Raw genomic sequence first — 21,748 nt, forward strand, 5'->3', positions numbered from 1 at the left:
CAAATACAAACAATACGTTCTTTGAGTATAAAACCTGAGATGACCCAGTCAGTGTCCTGTCCTCTCAGCTGTGTGCTAATTTACTGCTGGATTTGCTGTACAATGCATTTTAATACTTGTTATAATTCATTTTATGAGATAAATCTGCCGTCAGGAAATATAACCATGACGTGCAAATTCCGCTCAGACAGACCTGCAGCATTAAAAGGAGGGATCATGGTGCTGGGATGGGTTAGAGCAACAAGGGCTGCGGTCTCACAGCTGGAAGGTCCCCTGCTCTCCCTGCTGGTCAGCGGGGAGTTTGCATGTTGCCAAATTCATACAGACAGGGGTTTACTGATAAAAGGGGGACGGACAAAAACCAGAAGAATCTGTCAGTACAACACAATTTAACAGTACAACACAATTTAACAGCACAACAAACATCTCCCAAAATAATAAAATACAAAAAGGTAAATCCCAAAAGATAGAACATGTTCACTTTCTTTGTGGAGGTTTCATTGTAATACTGTTGTTAAACTGCACTAGTTTTAGCTGGGTGTCCCTAATAAACTGGCAGCTGGTAGAAACTGATCTATTTGACGCCAAACATCTTGTAAAATGTCAACATGTGTCTTTACTTAGTCCTCATCTTTGTGCAGCGTAGTACGTCATGTACAGTAAGATCCAAATGTAAAGGTCATTATAACACAGTACAACAGATTTCAATGGTTTATATGCAGCGAGGGTAAAAGGTTATTTTGAAGATACAGATAATATGAAGTAATATGTAACCCACCCTGACTGTTGTGGCCTCTTCATTGAAGCCCCTGTTTCTAATACACACATCTAGTGTTGGCTGAGTATCTGAAGAAGTGTTTCATTTTACATTTAAATTCAGTCGTTTGGTTTTTATCCAAACTGATGTACGAGGTTTATTGATACACACCAGGAGCAACCTGGAGATCAATGTGTGTTGCCCAAGGACACATCACATGTGGACTGTTGGAGCCGCACTAGTTATAAAAAACATATCATGCCACGAATTTTCCATTACGTTCGAATAAAATAACGTCACAGAAAACGAAGTGGAGCATCTCAGTGTTATCCAGCAGAGGGCAGCATAGACCTGAAACTAACAAATTCAAAGCTGTGAGGACGAGACCATGAGTGAAGCTTGTTGACATATTTGTTAATTGTAGGTGGGAATTAAATTTGCAAATGAGCACCTGAAGATCAGTTAATGCAATAAGAGAAATAGAAAAAAAAAAAGTTGTTATAATAGACATATTTCTGCAGCACACATTTAGACTCAGCAAGTAAAGAGAACTACTCTAATGATGGTACATCACTCATTTTAAAGTAATTGTACTACTATTACACTATTACTCTGTCCCTGTGGATCTGCCATGTCACGTAGGTTTTTCTTGCCTGGGCTATTAGTGCAGTGGGGTGCAACTGGCAAGTTGATCCAGAAGGATTTAGTTCAGCCGTCCCCATTCCTCTCTCTCTCTCTCTCTCTCTCTCTCGTCCTTTATGCCGTAACAGGGAAGTTTCTCATCACTGGTCAGGAGGTGGTCAGCAGTGTTTCTACCGGAATCGTCTCCTGGGGCAGCTGGACGTCCCTGTACAAACCTCCCATCCTTCTGTGTCTCTCTCTCTGTGTTTTGGCTCATTAGGAGAATCAGAATGACAGGAACTGGATGCTCAGATGTTGAACTCATGTTCAGAGGTCTGGTGGCTGCACGTCTCAAAGTTGAGTTCACATTTTACAAAATGGTGTCTGACTTTGTTTCTATGTGGGGATGTGGAGATTTGTAATGTACTGTAGCTTCTGATCAGATGCAATTTGGGGTGGGGATATACATTGTGTATGTGCACAGCTCTCGCTCTCTCTCCCTCCTGTTTGGTTGGTTTTTCTTTTGTGCTGTTCACAACTGCACCTTCACACATCCGCACATTGGCTCACTGAACGTTTCCTATATTTAACATTTTGCTGTACTTTATGTAAACAAGCACACTTTTCTTTGACTTTCCCACTATATCTGTATTTTCCCTTCTATGGCAGTGATCTCCGAGCCGGGTCATGAAATGACAACAAAAACCTTTTTGGTAAAACCTCTAAAAAGTTTTGTATGCTGTTATTGCCACATTGATAAACATGTTGTTTGGCTTCTTTGTCTTTCCATAGACAAAGTTTTGATGCAGGTGTGGGACTGTAATGTGATTAGTCACTGTAATTCCTGCAGCTACCATATGTTTAAGTTTAAACTATAATGTGCAGCTTTTTCAAGATATTGTTTAAATCGGAATATGCTCTAACACTTATATTATTGTGAGAGGTGCTGCTGAAGACTCCTGTGACACAAATGTATTGAACAGCACCGGCAGTTTCGATACATTTACTAATTTAGTGAATATAGGAAAGAGACCAGAGTTGCTTTGTGAAATGTTGGTTGATTAGTTGTATGATGTATTGTTGCAATAAAGCAGAAATTTATAATGGATAAATCATTACCAACACAGACTAATTGAAACTCAGTAAATAAACTCCGATTAAAAGCCTCAACATTTACTAAGACGTTATAAAAGACATTATTTAGCTACTATGGTGCTTTTGCCCTGTAAAAACAAAACCAAAAAACGTTGTCATTTTTAGCTCCACCTCTGACAGCTACTCTCCTCTGTACCCGTCACATTATCAGACCAATAAGCGCAGCCTGCCGATCGGCTGGTGACTGGAAGATGCTGCTACACTCAACCACAGAAGTATCACAAATAAAAAAAACAGCTCAGCACATGTATAATACAAATGGCAGTGATCAGCTCAAAAGTTATAGCGAGCTGTGGTACTTTAGACAAACAGAGGCTGTATTGACACTTGTCGCTTGTTCAGATCAGACTTCTAGAGGTGCTCAGTGCTTCCAACAGCTAATCTTAATTAGATTTTATAGATATATATAATTTTTTGTCCTGTATTGTAGCTGAGCTCCCATGACTTCCCTCTAATTTAATCGCTGTCTTAAAGACTTTGGTTTTGATCTAAACATCATCAAGTATTTACCTTTTTAAGGTCTTTAGACCTTAAGTGTCAGCACATCACTGACATCTTGTGGTTTTCACAGAACCAGCTCTGTTCTTCCTTCAGTAGCAAGATGTAAGCAAATAGTATGAGCAGTGTAAATGTGCAGGGGGTGATAAGAATTAAGTGTTGTTTATAAAAAAGTTGTGACACAAAGTTTAGATACGTTCTGATATTCAGAGAAGGCCAGACTTCCCTTTTTTAGTTAACCAAACAGTGACTTGTAACTTTCTGATTTTTTTAGTATCTAAGAGAAATGAGAAAGATGTATATTGTATCTTCTGAAAGAAAACTATTCTGTGCCCTTTAAAAATATTAGAAATTATTTGAGTTTATTTGAGTAAAATTTCAGGAAATGTAGTATTTGAGCTTTAATTTCCTGGTATTTACATTTAGATATTTGTAACAGATCACCTATATTTTAATGAGTTCTGCAGCCGATGTATTTGTTTCTTGAAACAACAGATAAATCATTATAAACACAGACTGATAGAAACTCATTAAATAAACTCCAATTAAAAGCCTCAACATTCACCAAGACGTTATAAAAGACATTATTTAGCTACTATGGTGCTTTTGTCCTCTAAAAAAAAAAAACTACTTTCTGCCAGTTTTAGCTCCACCTCTTACAGCTACTCTCCTCTGTACCTGTTCCATTATCAGACTAATAAGTGCAGCCTGCCGTTCGGCTGGTGACTGGAAGATGCTGCTCCACTCAACCACAGGAAGTATCACAAGAGGGAAAACCGGCTCAGCACATGCATAAGTGCTGCCAAAGAATAAAAATTAAATACAGATGGCAGTGATCAGCTCATAAGTAATAGGGAGCTGTGGTATTATAGACAAACAGACGCTGTATTGAAACTTGTAGCTTGTTCAGATCAGACTTCTAGAGGTGCTCAGTGCTTCTGACAGCTAATCTTAATTAGATTTTCTAGATATATATAATTTTTTTGTCCTGTATTGTAGCTGAGCTCCCATGACTTCCCTCTAATTTAATTGCTGTCTTAAAGACTTTGGTTTTGATCTAAACATCATCAAGTATTTAACTGATTAAAATGATGCAGCTTTTTCTTTAGACCTTAAGTGTCAGCACATCACTGACATCTTGTGGTTTTCACAGAACCAGCTCTGTTCTTCCTTCATTAGCAAGATGTAAGCAAATAGTATGAGCAGTGTAAATGTGCAGGGGGTGATAAGAATTAAGTGTTGTTTATAAAAAAGTTGTAATACAATACACTTTGCTGTCATGGTGATTCCACACAAACGCGAGCGGTCAGCTACTCTCTGACCTCCTTTTCCCTTCTGACCTCATTCAACAGGTCAGTTTAACCAGGGACACAATGTGAGTTGTGACCGCAGCCTTTATTTCATCAGTGCCACAGTAAACCAGGCCTTCATTTATGTTACAGACTGTATTTCTAAATAAATCAGCACATGCATAAGTGCTGCTAATAAATAAAAGTAAAAAAATAAAATACAAATAATGATCAGTGCAGTAGTGATGTTGAGCTGCAGTAGCTGCTGTTGCAGTAACAACCACAGACAGAAAGATGCACTAAGTGCTGTCAGAGGTGGACAGTGCGTCTGACCCCAGCAGAGGTGCACACATGTTTAAACTACCTGATACTGAAATCTTAATGAGATTTGATGGATTTCTTTTGTCCTTTTATTATAGCTTTCTTGCAGCTGAACTCCCCCTGGCTGCCATCGGAATTTGAAGATGTCCCACAGGTTAAAATGATTAAAATGACTTCAATGCAGCGTTTTCTTTAGACCTTAAGTTCAACAAGTGTCAGCACATCACTGACATTTTGTGGTTTTCACAGCTCTGAACATCTCAGTCTTTCTTTCATTAGCAGGATATAAACAAATGGTATGTTTGGTGTGAATGAGCAGGTTTGTGATAAGAATGAAGAAAAAGGTTGTTATACATAATATATATGTTCTGATGTTCAGAGAAACTTCTCCTTTTTAGTTCCCCAAACAGTAACTTGTACTTTTCTGATCTTCAAAAGACGACATTTAGTGTCTGTTATATATTTTCAAAAACCTATTCAGTGCTTCCAAAAATTAATGGAGAATATTGGAGTTTAAGATGAAAAGGTGAATATGAGAGTTGTTGTGTAGATCAAGACACAATAAACACCACCGAACGCGGCACGTTTTGTAACAGATGAGTTATAGCAGCTGATGTATTTCTCGTTTAGCAAACTTGCAAATTGTTCCAGCTTCAAACCTGGAGCTTTTGCATTTTCAAGAAGTTAAACTAAATTTTACTTTGTTGTGTCTCTTCAGAAGGGTTACGAAGGTGTAAAGAGTCTTGTCCTTTGAAGGCGGTGGATGCTGCTGAGACACCAAGCTTAATTGTCCCCTGTCCTAATCCTGGCCTATGGACCTAATTTTGTTTTTTGTCTTCACTACCTGTTTCACACAGTTCCCTGTCACATCATCTCTCTAAGTCTTTTAGTAATTTTCTACATTGTGTTTGGATATTGATAACCCGTTTGCCTGTTTAATTCTCACCTGCCTGCTAACCTGTCTTTAAGTTAGCTGCCTGCTGGCTAATTGCTTGGGCTGCCTGTCTCTAACCCACGACCACCATACACTGCTCGGATTTCTGGTCTGTGCTCACTGTGCTCCTTTTGGACTCTTTAATTCTTTTCTGCTTGACTTCTATTTTGTGGACTAATTTTTGGTAATTTGTTGATCCCTGTCTTGTTTGTTATTTAGTTATTCCTGCCCATTGGTGTCTGTTTATACACACAACTATTCCAAATCCTTCCTGTGGTATTTTTGTTTCTCTAATTTCCCGGCATATTTGTCATCAGTTTCCCCTGCATTAGTTCATGTAATATGCTTATTAAACAAATACCCTCACACCCCCTTTCAGTTACCGGAATAGAGACTAACTTCCCTCTCATGCACGCAACGCACACACACCCGCACACACACACACAAACACACACACATACTCACTGCTTTAATGATGATTTGATTGGATACAGAAGATTTAGTTGTAACCAATCTTGTGATGATCTGTGCTTCTTGATGCTGCAGTTTCCTGTGAAGAACAATATAAAATGTGTGTGAAAAGGAAGCAAAGCTTCAGACTCCTGCTCTCCTGGAGGACCTGCCTAGACTCTCTCTGTCTCCCAGAACAAAAGAAGTCCCACTCTTCGTGTCTCCACTCAGGTGTTGCTTCTAAGGTAAGACTTAGTTTGGTTAGTGGACAGACTGCAGCTCCAGTTTCTCTGTAGATGAGAGGAAGAAGATTTAAGACTGTGCTGCTTCTTTTTTAGTGATTCACAAAAACTTTATCGCTCACTTCAACATCTTAATGGTCTTTGTTTAAAAAGTTTAAACTGAGCAGTCAGTTAGACCTGTGCTAATGAGGGCAGTGGGTGGGGGGTTGGCTAAGTTGCATGCTATCATAGAACCAGAAACAGAGCAAGTCATCATAAGAAGTTAAACATTCCTGCAATGGGTCCTGGTTCATACAGTGATAACACTAACTAGTACCTGTAGCATCTATATAAGACAAAAAAAAAGACAGTAATCAAATCTTTATTTGAGACTGTGGCTCATGTAACATAGCATTTACTTCCCAATTCCTTTCCAACCTCAAAAATTACAACCCATTACAAAAAAACAATAGAAAAATTAAATAAATGCTTCCACCACAGCGTGTTTTGTAGTCGGAGAACTGTATTTGCATTTAATGCATACAAAGGTAAGTGAAATTTTATTGAAAAACCAAAGTATAAACATCCTCAGTCAACTTAGGGTGACAAACCATTATTGTCCTCCAACAGACTTTACAAACTATTCAGCTTGCAGAGTCAGAGAATTTACTTCACTGAAAACCACTTTACCAACTCCTGCCTGAACCAACAGACCAACCAACCAACCAGTCATTCATCAGCTGAAAAATAACGTAAGAGACCTAATTTCAAAAAGCTTCAAATGAAAACCTCCCTTTAAGTATGCACCATCACATTTGTTAAACTAATAAAGTAACAAATATACATTGTTATTTATAGTTTTATTTTTAATAAGAAAAAATGTTTTGTGTTATTACAGCTGAAGTTACATACACATCTTCCATTTTAACCTGTTTGCTATTAAGTGAGGCCAGCTGCCCTCCCAATACAAAATAAATGCAGATGAGTGAAAACTATTTGAATTTTACTTGAGCCTGTATTTACTGCACAATGTATAAAACTAAATGTAATAAATGTATCTGCTCATTTCTTAATTTCTCTTATTTTCTATCTGAACTACAGTGTCTTCTACTTTTTTCATCCTCAGTGAATCATGAGGATAGTGTTTCCCTGTGTTCTGCTGGTTCTGCTGTCTGCCAAAGAGATTTCTGCCTTAGACTTTTTTCGGAAGCATCTCATCTCTGAAATGACGGAGGACGACTGTACTAATGAAATGAAAAAGTATGGCAGATACAAGGATGCAGGGAACTGCAAGAAAATAAATACTTTTATTCTAAATAGTGAGCAAGCCATCAGGTCTATTTGTGAGGGCGGTGATGGATATAAAGAACTTCCAGAGCCCGTCATGATTATTAATTGTTTGTATACAGAGGGTGTATATCCTAAATGTTTTTATAAGGGTGAATGGTACAGTGCTTATGTTAGAGTCCAATGTGTAAATCAAAAGCCTGTGCATTTAGAGCGTCCCGCCATAGGTTTACCATGATGGGTTTTTTTTTTGTTTTGTTTATCAGGAAATTATGGGACATTCTTTTGACTATGACAATAAAATAGTACATTTATGTGTAAATACCAACTTTTCTTTTTTTAATGCATTTAAAACTGTAACTGTGTTAATGTACAGTGTTACTCTTGTGTAACAAGCTGAAAAAAATGGCAAAGACAAAACATTTGCAAACCTGATATTAGCACAATTTGTGAACTTGAACAATATATATATTTTGCATTTTCCATATCTCACATAGAGAATTGTCTTTATACTATTTGTGTTTAGACAACTTGGATGTTTCCCATCCATCCGAACCCCATATCTTGAAGTCACTGTGAGCAGACTTCACACAACTTCTTTCACTTAAGACTGTAATCCACCAATATAATCAATAAAAATTGGTGATTCACCAGTTGTAATGGCTGTTTTCTCTAATAAAGTATTTCTATGTGGGTAAGAAAGATGAGACATCAAAGAGATGAGGTCCATATTCATTTTCATATTTACAGTTTAAAGTGTTTGGCTAATAATAGTATACGACTGCTGATGTGGTCCTGTGGTGCTCAGAATATATGCTGCTGATAGTTTGATCACTATCGGAAAAAGGCCTAATGCATTTTTAAAAACCACATGCTGTAGATACAGGTGCGGGGTGTTTTGTTCTGAAAATGCAGAAAATCAAAAGTCATAATGCAATGAGAAAATAAGCTACATTATGCAACATTTTTCAAATATTCCGAATAAAACTAATGTCCATAAGTTCTCTTAATGTACAGCGGTGTTGTAAAATCCTCCTTCAGACTCACTGTACAGCACTGGCAGCAGTGTATTATTCACATACTGGGTGTTAACACAATAAAAAAACAGCCTCACATCAAGTAGAAATGTTAAATGTTTGGAGTTGAATAGTTTGCAAGCTGTGACTGGAGAGTTACAACAATGAAGACTGTGCCAATGTCCATATATGAGTTGCACTGTGTGCTGCCATGTTCTTGGTGAATGTCTATTTTGCATATTCTACTTGAATATCTCACTACAGAGCTACTGTATTGTTAACTGATTTTGGTCTGATAGTGTCACAAACTGGCTCAACGTTTGCAACAAGAAGGAAAAAAAAACATAAGTCAGGTTCACATGCTCAATAATTTATTTTAAATTAAAAAACATAACTAGTTATATAAATATTTAGTGTGAGAATGATTGGTATGAGTGGAGAATTGAATCTTTGACAATGTGTAGGTACTTGAAAAGAAAGATACACCAAACCACAACCAGGTAATAGGAAGTGCAGGAGGGAGAGACCGAGGGAATGAGAGGCAGTGGTATTTTTCATTTCAGTAGCAACCAATCCAGGTGCCACCATTCTGCTCTGACCGCCACTTCCAGAAAGGGACCTGACAATAGTGATCTTCATTCACATTAAATTGATTAACAGATGTTTCCCTTGGATTTGGAGACTATATAATGAACTCACTGTAATCAGGATGCAGCTTCAAAGAATTTCCTTCACTAAAGGCCAACTGGTAGCTCAGACGACAGTGAATCTGCTCACTAACCACTAATCAACCAAGCAAAAGGTAACAACAGGTTTGCATTGACTGTGCTCGGTGGACAGACGTCTTCCCACTAAATGTGAGTCATGTGTGTTATCAAATGAGCAAAATAAATTGTCTGTGAATTTATTAGACTGTTTTGGCCTGAGTGGATACCTAGATTCACAGAGGAGGATCCCTTTTTAAATAATGCAATTTGAATACAAGACGACTCGATGCAACGCTGCAACCATTTTGTCAGAACAGGTTTCTCCAGTTTTTCTCTCTCCAGTGAATTATGAACAGTTCCAGTTTTGCAGTTTGCTGCTGCTGCTGTTTGCCTTCATGCTCTCTGAGGGTCTGACCTTCAAAACGTAGCACGTCCTTAAAGCGACAGACAACCAGAGATGGAACTGCATTAATGAGAAGCAGGAAGCTCTTTACAGCAAAGACCAAAAAGGTCTGCAGGGCTGCAAATTCCTTCACTCCAGACAGTAAAGTGCTGACCATCAACGGCATCTGTGCAGGAGTTGTTAAAGAAAAATAAAGTTACATAAAATAAGTTCATCACGTGCATGTTTGCATTATGGAGAAAGAGTCTATTTTTTAATTTGTTGAGCCCTGTATGAATATGATTTATAATTCTGTGCTGAACTGCTGAATATCAAACAGAGCTGCTCAACTACACCATACATGAAACCTGCCTCTTCAAATTGTTTTAAAGGGGTTTTTTTTTTCAGACTCTCACAATAAAAGTATAAAGAAAAAGTAAAAGACAAATAGTAATGATCAGCATACAAGTGTATTCCAGCCAATAGAAGCTGTATTGAAGCTTGATGCTTTTTCAGATCAGACTATCAGAGGTGGTCGGTGCTTCTGACAGCTAATCTTAGATTTTATGGATTTTCTTTTTGTCCTTTACTTTAGCTGAGCTCCCGCTGGCTCCCCTCTAATTGGATAACTGTTTTAAAGACTTTTGATCTAAACATCATGTGAAGTTTATTTAAGTATTTAACTGATTAAAATGACTTTAAAGCACCTTTTTCTTTAGAGGTCCTAATTTGTGTCAGCACATCACTGACATCTTGTGGTTTTCACAGAACCAGCTCTGTTCTTTCTTCATTAGAAAGATGTAAGCAAATAGTATGAGCAGTGTAAATGTGCAGGGGGTGATAAGAATTAAGTTTTGTTTAAAAAAAAGTTGTAATACTTTAACATTATATGTTAGAATATGTTCTGATATTCTAAGGCCAGACTTGTAAGGGACTGATTTTAGGATTTGACCCAATAAGGTGCATGACACAACAGCTCAGTTTAAATAAAGTTTATTATACAATAATATAGTTAGCAAAGCAGGATGGAGATGTAGTCCTCCGACTCACTAAGTGGTGCTGAACTCCAGTCTGAGAGGACACGCAGATGATTCACTTAGCAATGACTTGTGGGATATGGACTCTAAACATTAAAGAAGACTTACTAGAGTGAGTGGGGAGACGAGCTGAGTCTGGAGGAGAAGCTGGGGTCTTATGGGGAAGAGTGGAGTATGGTCCTGGCAGTGTAGATTGATCCTTAGATGCAACGAGGATGAGTAGGAAAATGGTGGGAGGGCCCACTGGGGAAGATGTAGTGGTCTGGATCTGTAACACAGTGGCAGTGGTAGTGAGTGCGTGGAAAGTAGCCGTGGTAAATCTCCAATCCCTGATGTGAAAAGAACTCTGTTACTGACACATTATCAAAAACTCCAAAATCCCTTTGGTGGCACAATCTCCAAAACACACAAGCTGCACTAGGCCAAGAATGGTCCCTTAGCTCTGGGCTCCATAATTTCCTTTCATGACTTTAACTTGATTCATAACATTGGCATACATGGGAATCCATTATTGAATATTTACTAGGTATTACTATTAAGTACTTTATACAGGTAACCATAGAATACTTGAACAAGTGGTGGATGCTCGTCTGAGCTCCGTATAAAGTAGTAGGCAGATAATCACGTGGGTTGGCTGATAGCAGGATCTGCTGTTGTAACAATCACAGACAGAGAGCACATTTTTCAATTTCCCTTATTGTCTATCCGAACTCTCTTTTCCTTTTTTATCCTCAGTGAATCACGAGGAGTGTTTCCCTACGTTCTGCTGTCTGCCAAAGACTTTTTTCTGAAGCATCTCATCGCTGAAATGACGGAGGACGACTGTACTGATGAAATTCAACTTTCAATTCAATTCAACTTTATTTATATAGCGCCAATTTACAACAAAGTCATCTCAAGGCACTTTACAGAATAAAGTCCAGACTACACAAGTATGTAGAAGTAACCCAACAATCCCCCTTGAGCAAGCCCTAGGCAACAGTGGAGAGGAAAAACTCCCTTTAATGGGAGACACCTCCAGCAGAACCAGGCTCAGGGTGGGCGGCCATCTGCCTTGACCGGTTGGGGTGAGTGGAAAGTGGAGGAAGAAAAGAAAAGAGCAACGAAAAGCAACAACAAAACAACAACAAAAAGCAACAAAAAAAAAAAAAAAAAAAAAAAAATTAAATTATCAGTTTCAATGCCATATGTAAGGACAAGGTCTAACGTGTGACTAAAACAATGAGTGGGTTTATTTTGGGAAAAACCAATTGAATCTAATAATGAATTAAACGCAGTGCTCAGGCAGTTACTGTCAGCATCTACATGAATGTTAAAGTCACCCACTATAATGACTTTATCTGTACTAAGCACTAAATCAGATAGAAAATCAGAAAATTCAATCAAAAACTCTGAATAAGGGACTGGAGGACGGTACACGATAACAAATAATAGTGGTTTTTGAGTTTTCCAGTTTGGGTGTGAAAGGCTAAGAGTAAGACTCTCAAATGAGTTATAACTATGTTTAGGTCTAGGAATTATTGATAAGCTAGAGTGAAATATTGCTGCTACTCCTCCACCTCGGCCTATGCATCTAGGAACATGATAATTAATATGACTTTGGGGGGTTGACTCATTTAAACTGACATATTCTTCCTGCTGCAACCAAGTTTAAGTGAGACAAAATAAATCAATTTGATGATCATTTATCAAGTCATTTACTAACAGAGATTTAGAAGAGAGAGATCTGATATTTAATAATCCACATTTGAAAGTTTTGGGTTTTGGTTCAGTATGAGCAGTAGTCTTAACTTGTATTAGGTTTTTATGATTAACTCCCCTTGTGTTCATTTTTGGTATAAAAAGTTTAATTGGTCGTGGAGCAGACATAGTCTATATGGGGCAAAGAGCAGTGTGGTTAAGATCATAGCATTCAGCAAAATAATAATATTCCCTTGGTGAAAAATTAGAATCCATAAGAGCTGCATTTTGTCTGTTGGTAACGTCAGATTCTATAAATATCTCGGACTGTTTATACCTGTGGATGTTGTCGGGTGTTGGAGCGGAGGATGCAGGACAGGTGAGCACATCAGAGCAACAGGTGTTTTCAATGGTCAGTCAGTCTCCGGAGACTGAGATGCTGTGGACAATGTTCTCAGTCAACATCCGTGACCCCAGAAAGTTCGGGTGCAGTCCATCTTGCTTGAAGTACTGACGACGATCCCAGAAAAGATTGAAATTGTCCACGAAGAGTCCGTGTGCGGAGACTTGTGGTTGAAGCCATGTGTGCAGGCTGAGGAGTCTGGAGAACCAGCCGACACCGCGACCCAGCGTGGGAATTGGGCCGGAAATGATGAACCGTCTGTCGTGGAAACTCTCCAGTGAGTTGAAAAATGACACGAAGTCACGTTTCAGCAACTCAGACTGTTGGCGTTTGGTGTCATTAGTGCCAACGTGTATCACTACTTTTGTTGCTGTAGGATGTTTTTCAATCAGGTTTGGAATTTTATCCGCTATGTCAGTGACTGTGGCTCCAGGAAAGCAAAACGTTTTAGCTGATTTTAAGCGGATGTCTCTAACGATGGAGTCGCCAATAATTAGCATGGTCGGACCGGGAGGACGGTGCGGTGGAGAGGTGCGCCGAGGAGGAGCATGTGGATTCCTCTCTGGAGGCATGGTGTTGGTGGCGGTGGCACGTCTGGTCTGGCGAGGCCCCGGCAGCAGGCCCCGACCACGCTGCCCGCGGTTGGTGGAACCGTGTGGTATCTCACGGGGCAGGGAGTCACAGTGCCGGGGAAGTCGGACTTTCCAGCTCTTCAAGAACAGTGAAACGGTTCTCCACCTGGACCGGGGAAGGTGGTCCAATGGACTGGTTGACAAGATTAGCTGCAGCAGGTGTAGTCCGATGTCTCCTTTTAGCCGGGATCCAGGCCTCCTGTGTCAGCGGCGAGGAGCAGGCCCGCGTCAGGACAGGCCGTTGGTCGTCCGACAGGGCCAGAAGGCCGCGGGTTGGCATCACGTTTCCAGCGGAAGCAACAGGGCCAGACCACGGCAGCGTGTCATCGGTGTCCTGGGTCACTGAGCAAACAGCTGGGTGGATAGAAACTGTTTGTTCCATGTAGCTCGAGGTATTAAGAGCTGCGAGGTGCTTCGCTTGTGTGGTGGCAATGTTGGAAAACCCCAAGATAAGTTCATTTTTTTTGCTTAGTTCGTTTTCCAAAAGTTTGATGGTTTCTTGCAACTGCGTGAAAACGTGTACACAGTTTGAACAGACCGCCATTTTGAAACTAAAATGAAAGTGTGACAGATGCAGTGATGCAGGAAAATGCAAGAGAATAAATTCTTTTATTCTAAATGGTGAGCATCCATCAGGTCTATTTGTCAGGGCGGTGATGGATATAGAAAACTTCCAGAGCCCGGGGGAATTATGGGTAAATGTGTTCTGAATAGTTCTGTGCTTTAATTGCTTAAATGTTAAATGTTAAATGATTTCGTTACAGTTAGTGTTATTAGGTGTGTTCACATGTTTAGGTTTGCCATGTAAAGTGTATGTGTTAGCCGGCACCGTGAGTGAAGGTGATGGGTGTATGAATGGACCTCACGGTGATCGGCTACTTGTGGGTGTGTTCAAAAATAAAGCTCAGCTATCTCTGTTGTGAGAGGTAGCTGTAAAAAGGCAAGAGTTGTGTTGTGATTGCTTATGTCAAACAGCTCGAGGCACTTGGGGTCGTGCGGTGTATGGGGCGCAAGTGTTCTCCCTTCCGCCTGCCATTTTGAACTGTTCGTTGACGTTAGCTTGCTAGCACCCAAGCTAGCTGATTAGATTAGCTAAGTCAGTTAGGGTTAGCCTTAGCTTCACCGCCTCCCACAGTTAGCTCCCATAAACCGTGGGTTGCTACATTGGTGTCAGAAGTGTGATATATCGTGTAGTAGACGCCATAATGGAGCGAAGCATAGGCGAGTTAGAGCGTGCAGTCTTAGAGAGCAGCGTGCTGCTGGAGCACCTCAAGCTGGGGGCACGGCAAAAGGCCAGCGAGTCACGCCGACCTGACGGCACCAGTGTGGGCCGGTCTACACACTGCAACCCTGACCACGGGAGACGCGGACCGTTACCCATAACGGCAGTAAAGCTACCACGTTACAGTGGGCCGACTCCACTGGAACCCTACCTCGCCCAGGTCGAGTTGGCTGCCCTCCATGGGGGATGGAGCGGTGAGGAAACGGCTACTCACCTGGCCCTGGCCCTGGAAGGTCCTGCCTTGCAGGTGCTTGCTGACCTACTCCCAGAGGATCGTCGGGAGCTCCAAGCCATCACCGCCGCTCTCCAACGGCGCTTCGGGCAGAGAACCTCCGTTGAGCAGAGCAGAGAGCAGCTAGCTGGCCGCTACAGACATGACGGAGAGAGCTTGGGGGCTTTTGCCGCTGATGTACAGCTCTACACCCAACGCGGCTACCCCACCTCCGGTTGCAGCCCGAGAGGAACTGAGCCTCCACTCCTTTCTGCGGGGGCTAGCACCAGAGCGACTTCGCCAACATGTCCGCCTGTCCACACCCCGCTCACTGGAAGAGGCCCTGAGAGAAGCCGAGCGTGCAGAGGAGGTGCTGGGGGTTGGTTCAGCACCGGGCCGATCCCCGTCCTGGCACAGGCCAGTCAGGGCAGCCAGCCGGGAGGCTGCCGGGGAGCGCCTAGAGGGAGAGGTAACCAGCCGGGCCCAGCCAGCTGTCACACGACGACGACCAAGGGACGATCGCTGCCACCGCTGTGGGGAGCCAGGGCATTTCGCCAGGGACTGCCTAGCTGCGAGACCTCGCCCCAGAGTTTCACTCCTCCAAATAGACTGCCCCACAGTGGGACGCTGTGGAGCCGCTATGGGGTTGTACATAGACTGTGTCATCGCAGGGCAGCTTTGCAGGGCGCTAGTGGATACAGGATCCACCATCTGCCTTTTGCGACGGGGGGTACTGCCGGGGACCGCTGGTCCTCTCCCCGCAGACTGGACTCCCACCACCACTGAACTGCTTACGGTGACGGGAGAAAAGACAGTAATGCCAGGCAAGAAACTGTTACCCGTGGTGGTGGGGGCGCAACAGATAAGCCATGAGTTTTGGCTTGCAGACATTAGAGACGACTGCATTGTGGGTCTGGACCTGCTGGCCCGCTGGGGAGCTTGTGTCGACGTGCCGGGGTCTTCTATCTGTCTCAGTGCAGAGACCATACCCCTTCGGTCAGGCCGGAGTGCTGCTGGAGAATCCCAGAGACGTCGTGGGAGCTGCACAGCCAGGGCCAGCGCACCCGAGCAGCCTCATCGAGACCATCGCTCTCCAGCCCAGGCCGGGCAAGAGAGACAACGGAGACGCCGTGGGAGCCACACCACCAGGACCAGCGCACCCGAGCAGCCTCATCGAGACCATCGCTCTCCAGCCCAGGCCGGGCAAGAGAGACAACAGAGACGCCGTGGGAGCCACACCACCAGGGCCAGCGCACCCGAGCAGCGTCATCAAGACCATCGCTCTCCAGCCCAGGCCGGGCAAGAGAGGCAACGGAGAGGCCGAGGGAGCTGCACCACCAGGACCAGCGCACCCGAGCAGCGTCATCGAGACCATCGCTCTCCAGCCCAGGCCGGGCAAGAGAGGCAACGGAGACACCGAGCGAGCTGCACCACCAGGACCAGCGCACCCGAGCAGCCTCATCGAGACCATCGCTCTCCAGCCCAGGCCGGGCAGGAGGGGCAACGGAGACACCGTGGGAGCCGCACAGCCAGGGCCAGCGTACCCCAACAGCCACCCCCCCGTGCCTATGCTCCTCCCTCTGATGAGACTGCTGCCGCTGTTGCGGAGCTAGCGCAGCGGAGCGGTGGACACCTTGACGCAGCGCAGCGGCAGCAGCTGAACAGGCTGCTGCAGGACTTCGTAGACATTTTTGCTGCCAGGGACGAGGACTGCACTAGGACGGGCCTGGTGCAGCACCACATTGACACTGGCGATGCGCCTCCCATTCGCTTGCGGCCCCATAGACTGCCGTTGGTGAAACGCCAAGCCGCACAAGAACTGATCGAGAGTATGGTGGCCAATGACATCATCGAGCCCTCGGACAGTCCGTGGGCTGCACCAATGGTGATGGTGCGAAAAAAAACGGGAAAATGGCGCCCTTGTGTGGATTATAGGCGTTTAAACGCAGTTACTAAGAAAGACTCTTACCCGCTGCCCCGCATCGACGATGCCCTGGACTATGTTGCTGGATCCTGTTGGTTCAGCTCTTTGGACTTGCGTAGCGGGTACTGGCAAGTAGAGCTAGCACCAGAGGCCCGCTCAAAGACTGCTTTCACCATCGGGCAAGGACTGTGGCAGTTTAAAGTAATGCCTTTTGGACTTTGCAATGCCCCGGCCACCTTTGAACGGTTGATGGAGCGTGTTCTTAAGGACATTCCTCGGAGCCGCTGTGTTGTCTACCTGGACGACCTGCTGGTGCACGCCAAGGGCTTCGAGGACGCCATCAATAACCTTGCAGGCGTGTTCATGGCCATTCGTCAGGCTGGACTGCGGCTTAACCCAGCGAAATGCCACTTGCTGGCGAGAGAGACTCAGTTTCTGGGTCACGTGGTCAACGAGCATGGGGTGACCACGGACCGGGCCAAGGTGGCTGCAATTAAAGAGTGGCCCCAGCCAACCACCACCAGTGAGCTGAGGAGTTTCTTTGGCCTAGCCTCCTATTACCGGAGGTTTGTAAAAGACTTTGCCACCATTGCCAGTCCCCTCCACCGAGTGACTGAGAAGGGCCGGCGGTTCGAGTGGTCTGAGGCCTGCTCAAGGGCTTTCCAACGTTTGAAGGTGGACCTCTCAGAGGCTCCTGTCTTGGCGTACCCCGACCCCCAGCAGCCGTTCATTGTGGACACGGATGCCAGTGGAGTGGGAATTGGAGCGGTACTCTCTCAAGGGGGGGAGACAGGAGAACGAGTGGTGGCCTACTACAGCTGCAGTCTGAGCCGCCCTGAACGCAACTATTGTGTGACTAGGCGAGAACTGTTGGCGGTGGTCCTGGCTGTAAGACACTTTAGACCATATCTCCTTGGCACCAGGTTCACTTTGAGGACCGACCACGCCTCTCTCACCTGGCTGCTCAACTTCAAGCAGCCCGAGGGCCAGGTGGCAAGGTGGCTGGAGATCCTCCAGGAGTATGACTTTGATATCCAGCACCGGCCAGGGCGACAGCATGGCAATGCTGATGCCCTCTCACGACGCCCCTGTCTTCTGGACGAGTGCCGCTACTGTCGCCGCCATGAGGAACGAGAGCTGGGGCCATCAGCAGCTGCAGTCACCACCGGGGAGGGAGAGCCGTTCAGCAGAGAACAGCTGCAGCAGCATCAGGAGATGGATCCGGTGCTGGCTGAGGTTCGCAGCTGGCTGGAGACTCAACAACGACCGGAATGGCCGGCCATTTCAGCCAGAGGGCCAGAGATCAAGCTGCAAGCTGAGGGTGGTGCTGCACAGGGATCGGCTGGCGCCATATCATCCTCTGGCTCCAAATCCGGTGACAGAACCGGAGGACAGTCTTTTGTCGGCCACTCCCAGTGCCAGCATGAACAATGGTGGACTTGGGGCTGAGCCTGGTGCGGTGAGTGGGCCGCTGCAAAGACCGGGGCGTGCTCGACGTCTGCCGGGACAGTTAAGAGACTTTGTTGTGGGACTGAGTGACTGAGGGTTGTGGGGACACTGAACCCTCTTGGGGGGGGCAGTGTAACGGCCCAGCAAGTGGGTTAGTGTGGGGGCGGATGCAATCTGCCCCGGGGGAATTATGGGTAAATGTGTTCTGAATAGTTGTGTGCTTTAATTGCTTAAATGTTAAATGATTTCGTTACAGTTAGTGTTATTAGGTGTGTTCACATGTTTAGGTTTGCCATGTAAAGTGTATGTGTTAGCCGGCACCGTGAGTGAAGGTGATGGGTGTATGAATGGACCTCACGGTGATCGGCTACTTGTGGGTGTGTTCAAAATAAAGCTCAGCTATCTCTGTTGTGAGAGGTAGCTGTGCACAGGTTCTGTGCATTTAGAGCCTTCCGCCATAAGTTTACTATGATGTATTTTTTTGTTGTTGTTGTTTTCTTTATAATATGGAGAAATGTGCTTTTACTATCACTATAAAATAATACATTTATTTGCAAATACCAACATTTCTGAGTTTTGCATACATTAAAAGTTAACTTGTAACTGCTAATGTTCAGGGTCACTCACGTGTAACAAGATGAAGAAAAAATTGCAAAGTAAAAAATAATTGGAAATTAGCACATTACTGTTGTGTGTTGCTGTCAATTAAAGCATTATTCTCAATAGTGTGTAAAGAATCTGCTCTACAACTTTTGGTTAAATGTGTGTTAACATGAATTTTATTCAGTGTAAGGTTATATCTCTTTATTTACGATACACTTGTAGTATATTTTGTCTTTGGTTTAGTTTTTATTAAAAATCTTTTTATTTTAAAATCTGTATCTGTATCTTTTTATTAAAAATCTGTATCAATGCAATATGACCTCATTTTCTAGATTTAGTTCAAATTCTAGCTGCTGTTTTCGGACTCATTTGAGAACTTTTCATACTGGGGCAGGGTTGAAAACAAGATATCAAAATAATCACGTCTAGAACAAGAACACAGTAAGTTTCAATAAGTGTCTTTGTATGTGCCATTGACATGAAAGGTTTTATAGGTGTCAAACGGCTTAAACAACTAAATAAGTGAAATACAAGCTACAGATAAATGGTTACATACAGTACTTCATTTGATTATGTAGTGTGAGAGAAATTTTTCCTCTTCCCTAGTCAAGTGTTACTAGACCTTGGATGAATTGTAGACAGAACTCAGCGTGATGAACCATCTCAGTTTAATACCTGCCGGCTTGGACAAGAACACATGGATATATATAATGCATTGAATAGTGAGTTTGTAGCATCATTGCCATGTATTTTCGAAAGATGTAAATACTATTGTGACATGAATTATTAGAATAAAAATCACAACACAGAAAAAGCAGTGTTGTCAGTGTTGTCTAGCAGAGAGCAGCATAGACCTGAAAATAACAAATGCACAACTGTGGATGGAAAATAAAATCTATGGGATGGAACCATGAATAAAATTTCTGGCAGTCATAACAGAAACCTCATCTTATTGTGAAAGATGGTCAATGAAAAATATTGATTCTTTTATAGAAGTATGAAAAGAGAAACAGCTGTCCTACTCTGTTGTACAACAAAAACCTGCTCAATCTAAGTTTTGTGGAGGTACTTTCCTACTACATACAGAATAATTTTTTGTGACGTGTTACATTAGAAGTTTAGTTTACATTACATTATTTCCCTGTGTAACATCTACCTCTGTTAAGCTACAAACTCTGAGTTCTCTGCATTTAAATCAGCTTAGTGGTTTATCTTCCAGTTATCAAACTCTTTGTGAATAAGCAATGAAGTATTTTCACCTTGCACATTTAGTTCTGTGTGTATTATCAGTTGCATATGACTACAACTGTTTCCAGTGAAGTAATCACAAGGTTCAGGAAACTGTAACACATCCAAATCTTGTAAGCAAAATCATAACACGAAATAGAATAGAAATACAATAACACCAATCCAGGGTGGTTCTGAGGCTCCCTGTTGCTGGTCCTTAAAATGTGAAGAAATTCAGGAAGGTCTGAGAACAGAGGGTGTTCCATGGTGTAGATAAACCCCCTTCAGCAAATTTGGACTAAAGTTGGCTTTTTGAAGAGTCAGCACACAGACCAACCAAACGTTTCAGAACAATAAAGAGAAGAGAGCTGTTGATTCACACAGACGGGTTTAATGATACAATAGGATGGACAAAATAATGGAAAAACCCGTCAGCATAATAAAGTGTAACAGCACTACAAAGTACATATTCTTAAAGGAGGTTTTATTGCAGGCCTGTTGTGTTACACTGCATTAGTTTCAGCTAGGTGAATCTTGGCCAAACCTTTTAGAGTCCAGTGCTGTCAATTTTGTCATCTCAACATGGTTATGGTATGGGCAATGACATGTCTGAGTGATGGGAATTTGCTCTGTATCAGTTTTCATAAAATAATTGTACAAACATACTTCGCTTTTGCTTAAACTTCTGAATGAATTATCATCTGGTTGCTGAAAATAGAGAGGAATTTGCACAAGAAATGTTAATTTGTATTATATAGAGAGTGTAGAGTCACGAGAACTAAGCCTATCTGTTCTTGGCTCAGTTAATTTACATACTATATCTATAATACAGAGCTGTCTGTTACTTATCTCTGTACAGATAGAAACGGTATGAGTACACTTCATTTAAACCAGCATAGTGTTTTATCTTTGAATAAGCAATAAGGCCATGCACCGTTTCACTTTACACAGTTAGTTCTGTGTTGATTATCAGTTGCATATGACTGTAGCTGTTTCCAAGGAATTAATAATGAAGTTAAGGAAATTGTATCAAATCAGAGAAAAAAAGATAAATGGTCTTTATTTGTTCTCATCTTAGCATTTTGTGTATGGCTCAACATAGCATGTTGCTGCTGCTGTGACCTTGTGATCCTTATGGGCTGTATCCTGCAGAGAGCTTCATCATTAATGAACTGGATCCATTTTAAGCACATGTTGTAACATTTGTCTTTTATTAACACTACTGTACACTCTAGCAATTGTAGCCTATATACATCAATTATTCAGAGAAAGAGAAGGAAATTAGTGTCTTGTCCAAGGACACAATGACATGTGGATCAAGCCTTCGGTTAATGGGCGACCCACTCTTCTGGTCCGCAGCTTCCCTTCTTCACAATAAGCAATAGAGAAGTGTCAAAACTGAGCATCTTAGTCCTCTTCCCCACCTGTGTCCACGGTGGCATGAGGAGAATTACTATATGGAATTAGAAGCATTACTATGGAATAGAAGAATGGAATATTACTTTATTGATCCTTTGCAGGAAATTACTTATAGCGACCCACTGGTGCAAACAGACACAGATAAAAAATTGAAACAAACTACTATACTTTTTAAATTCACACAATTAGCATCATCTGCTGTAGATATAGGTGTGGGATTGAAATGTCATTATATTATACGAA

At 42.7% G+C, this 21,748-nt stretch overlaps 1 protein-coding gene and 1 long non-coding RNA gene across 2 annotated transcripts; both read left to right on the top strand.

Annotated features, from left to right (window-relative positions):
• The first annotated feature begins 6,078 nt into the window (after positions 1-6,078).
• LOC137126096 (uncharacterized) lies at positions 6,079-8,183 on the top strand. Its single transcript, XR_010914279.1, has 3 exons — positions 6,079-6,270; positions 6,877-6,998; positions 7,373-8,183. It is a non-coding gene; the product is annotated as an uncharacterized lncRNA (long non-coding RNA).
• A 6,713-nt stretch (positions 8,184-14,896) lies between these two features.
• Positions 14,897-18,870, top strand: LOC137126254 (uncharacterized). The gene has a single exon (XM_067502805.1). The coding sequence runs from the start codon at positions 15,047-15,049 to the stop codon at positions 18,254-18,256; it is 3,210 nt and encodes a 1,069-aa protein (XP_067358906.1). The 5' UTR covers positions 14,897-15,046; the 3' UTR covers positions 18,257-18,870.
• Positions 18,871-21,748: the final 2,878 nt, after the last annotated feature.

The sequence above is a fragment of the Channa argus genome, chromosome 4 (assembly GCF_033026475.1).
Source record: "Channa argus isolate prfri chromosome 4, Channa argus male v1.0, whole genome shotgun sequence".
NCBI lineage: Eukaryota > Metazoa > Chordata > Actinopteri > Anabantiformes > Channidae > Channa > Channa argus.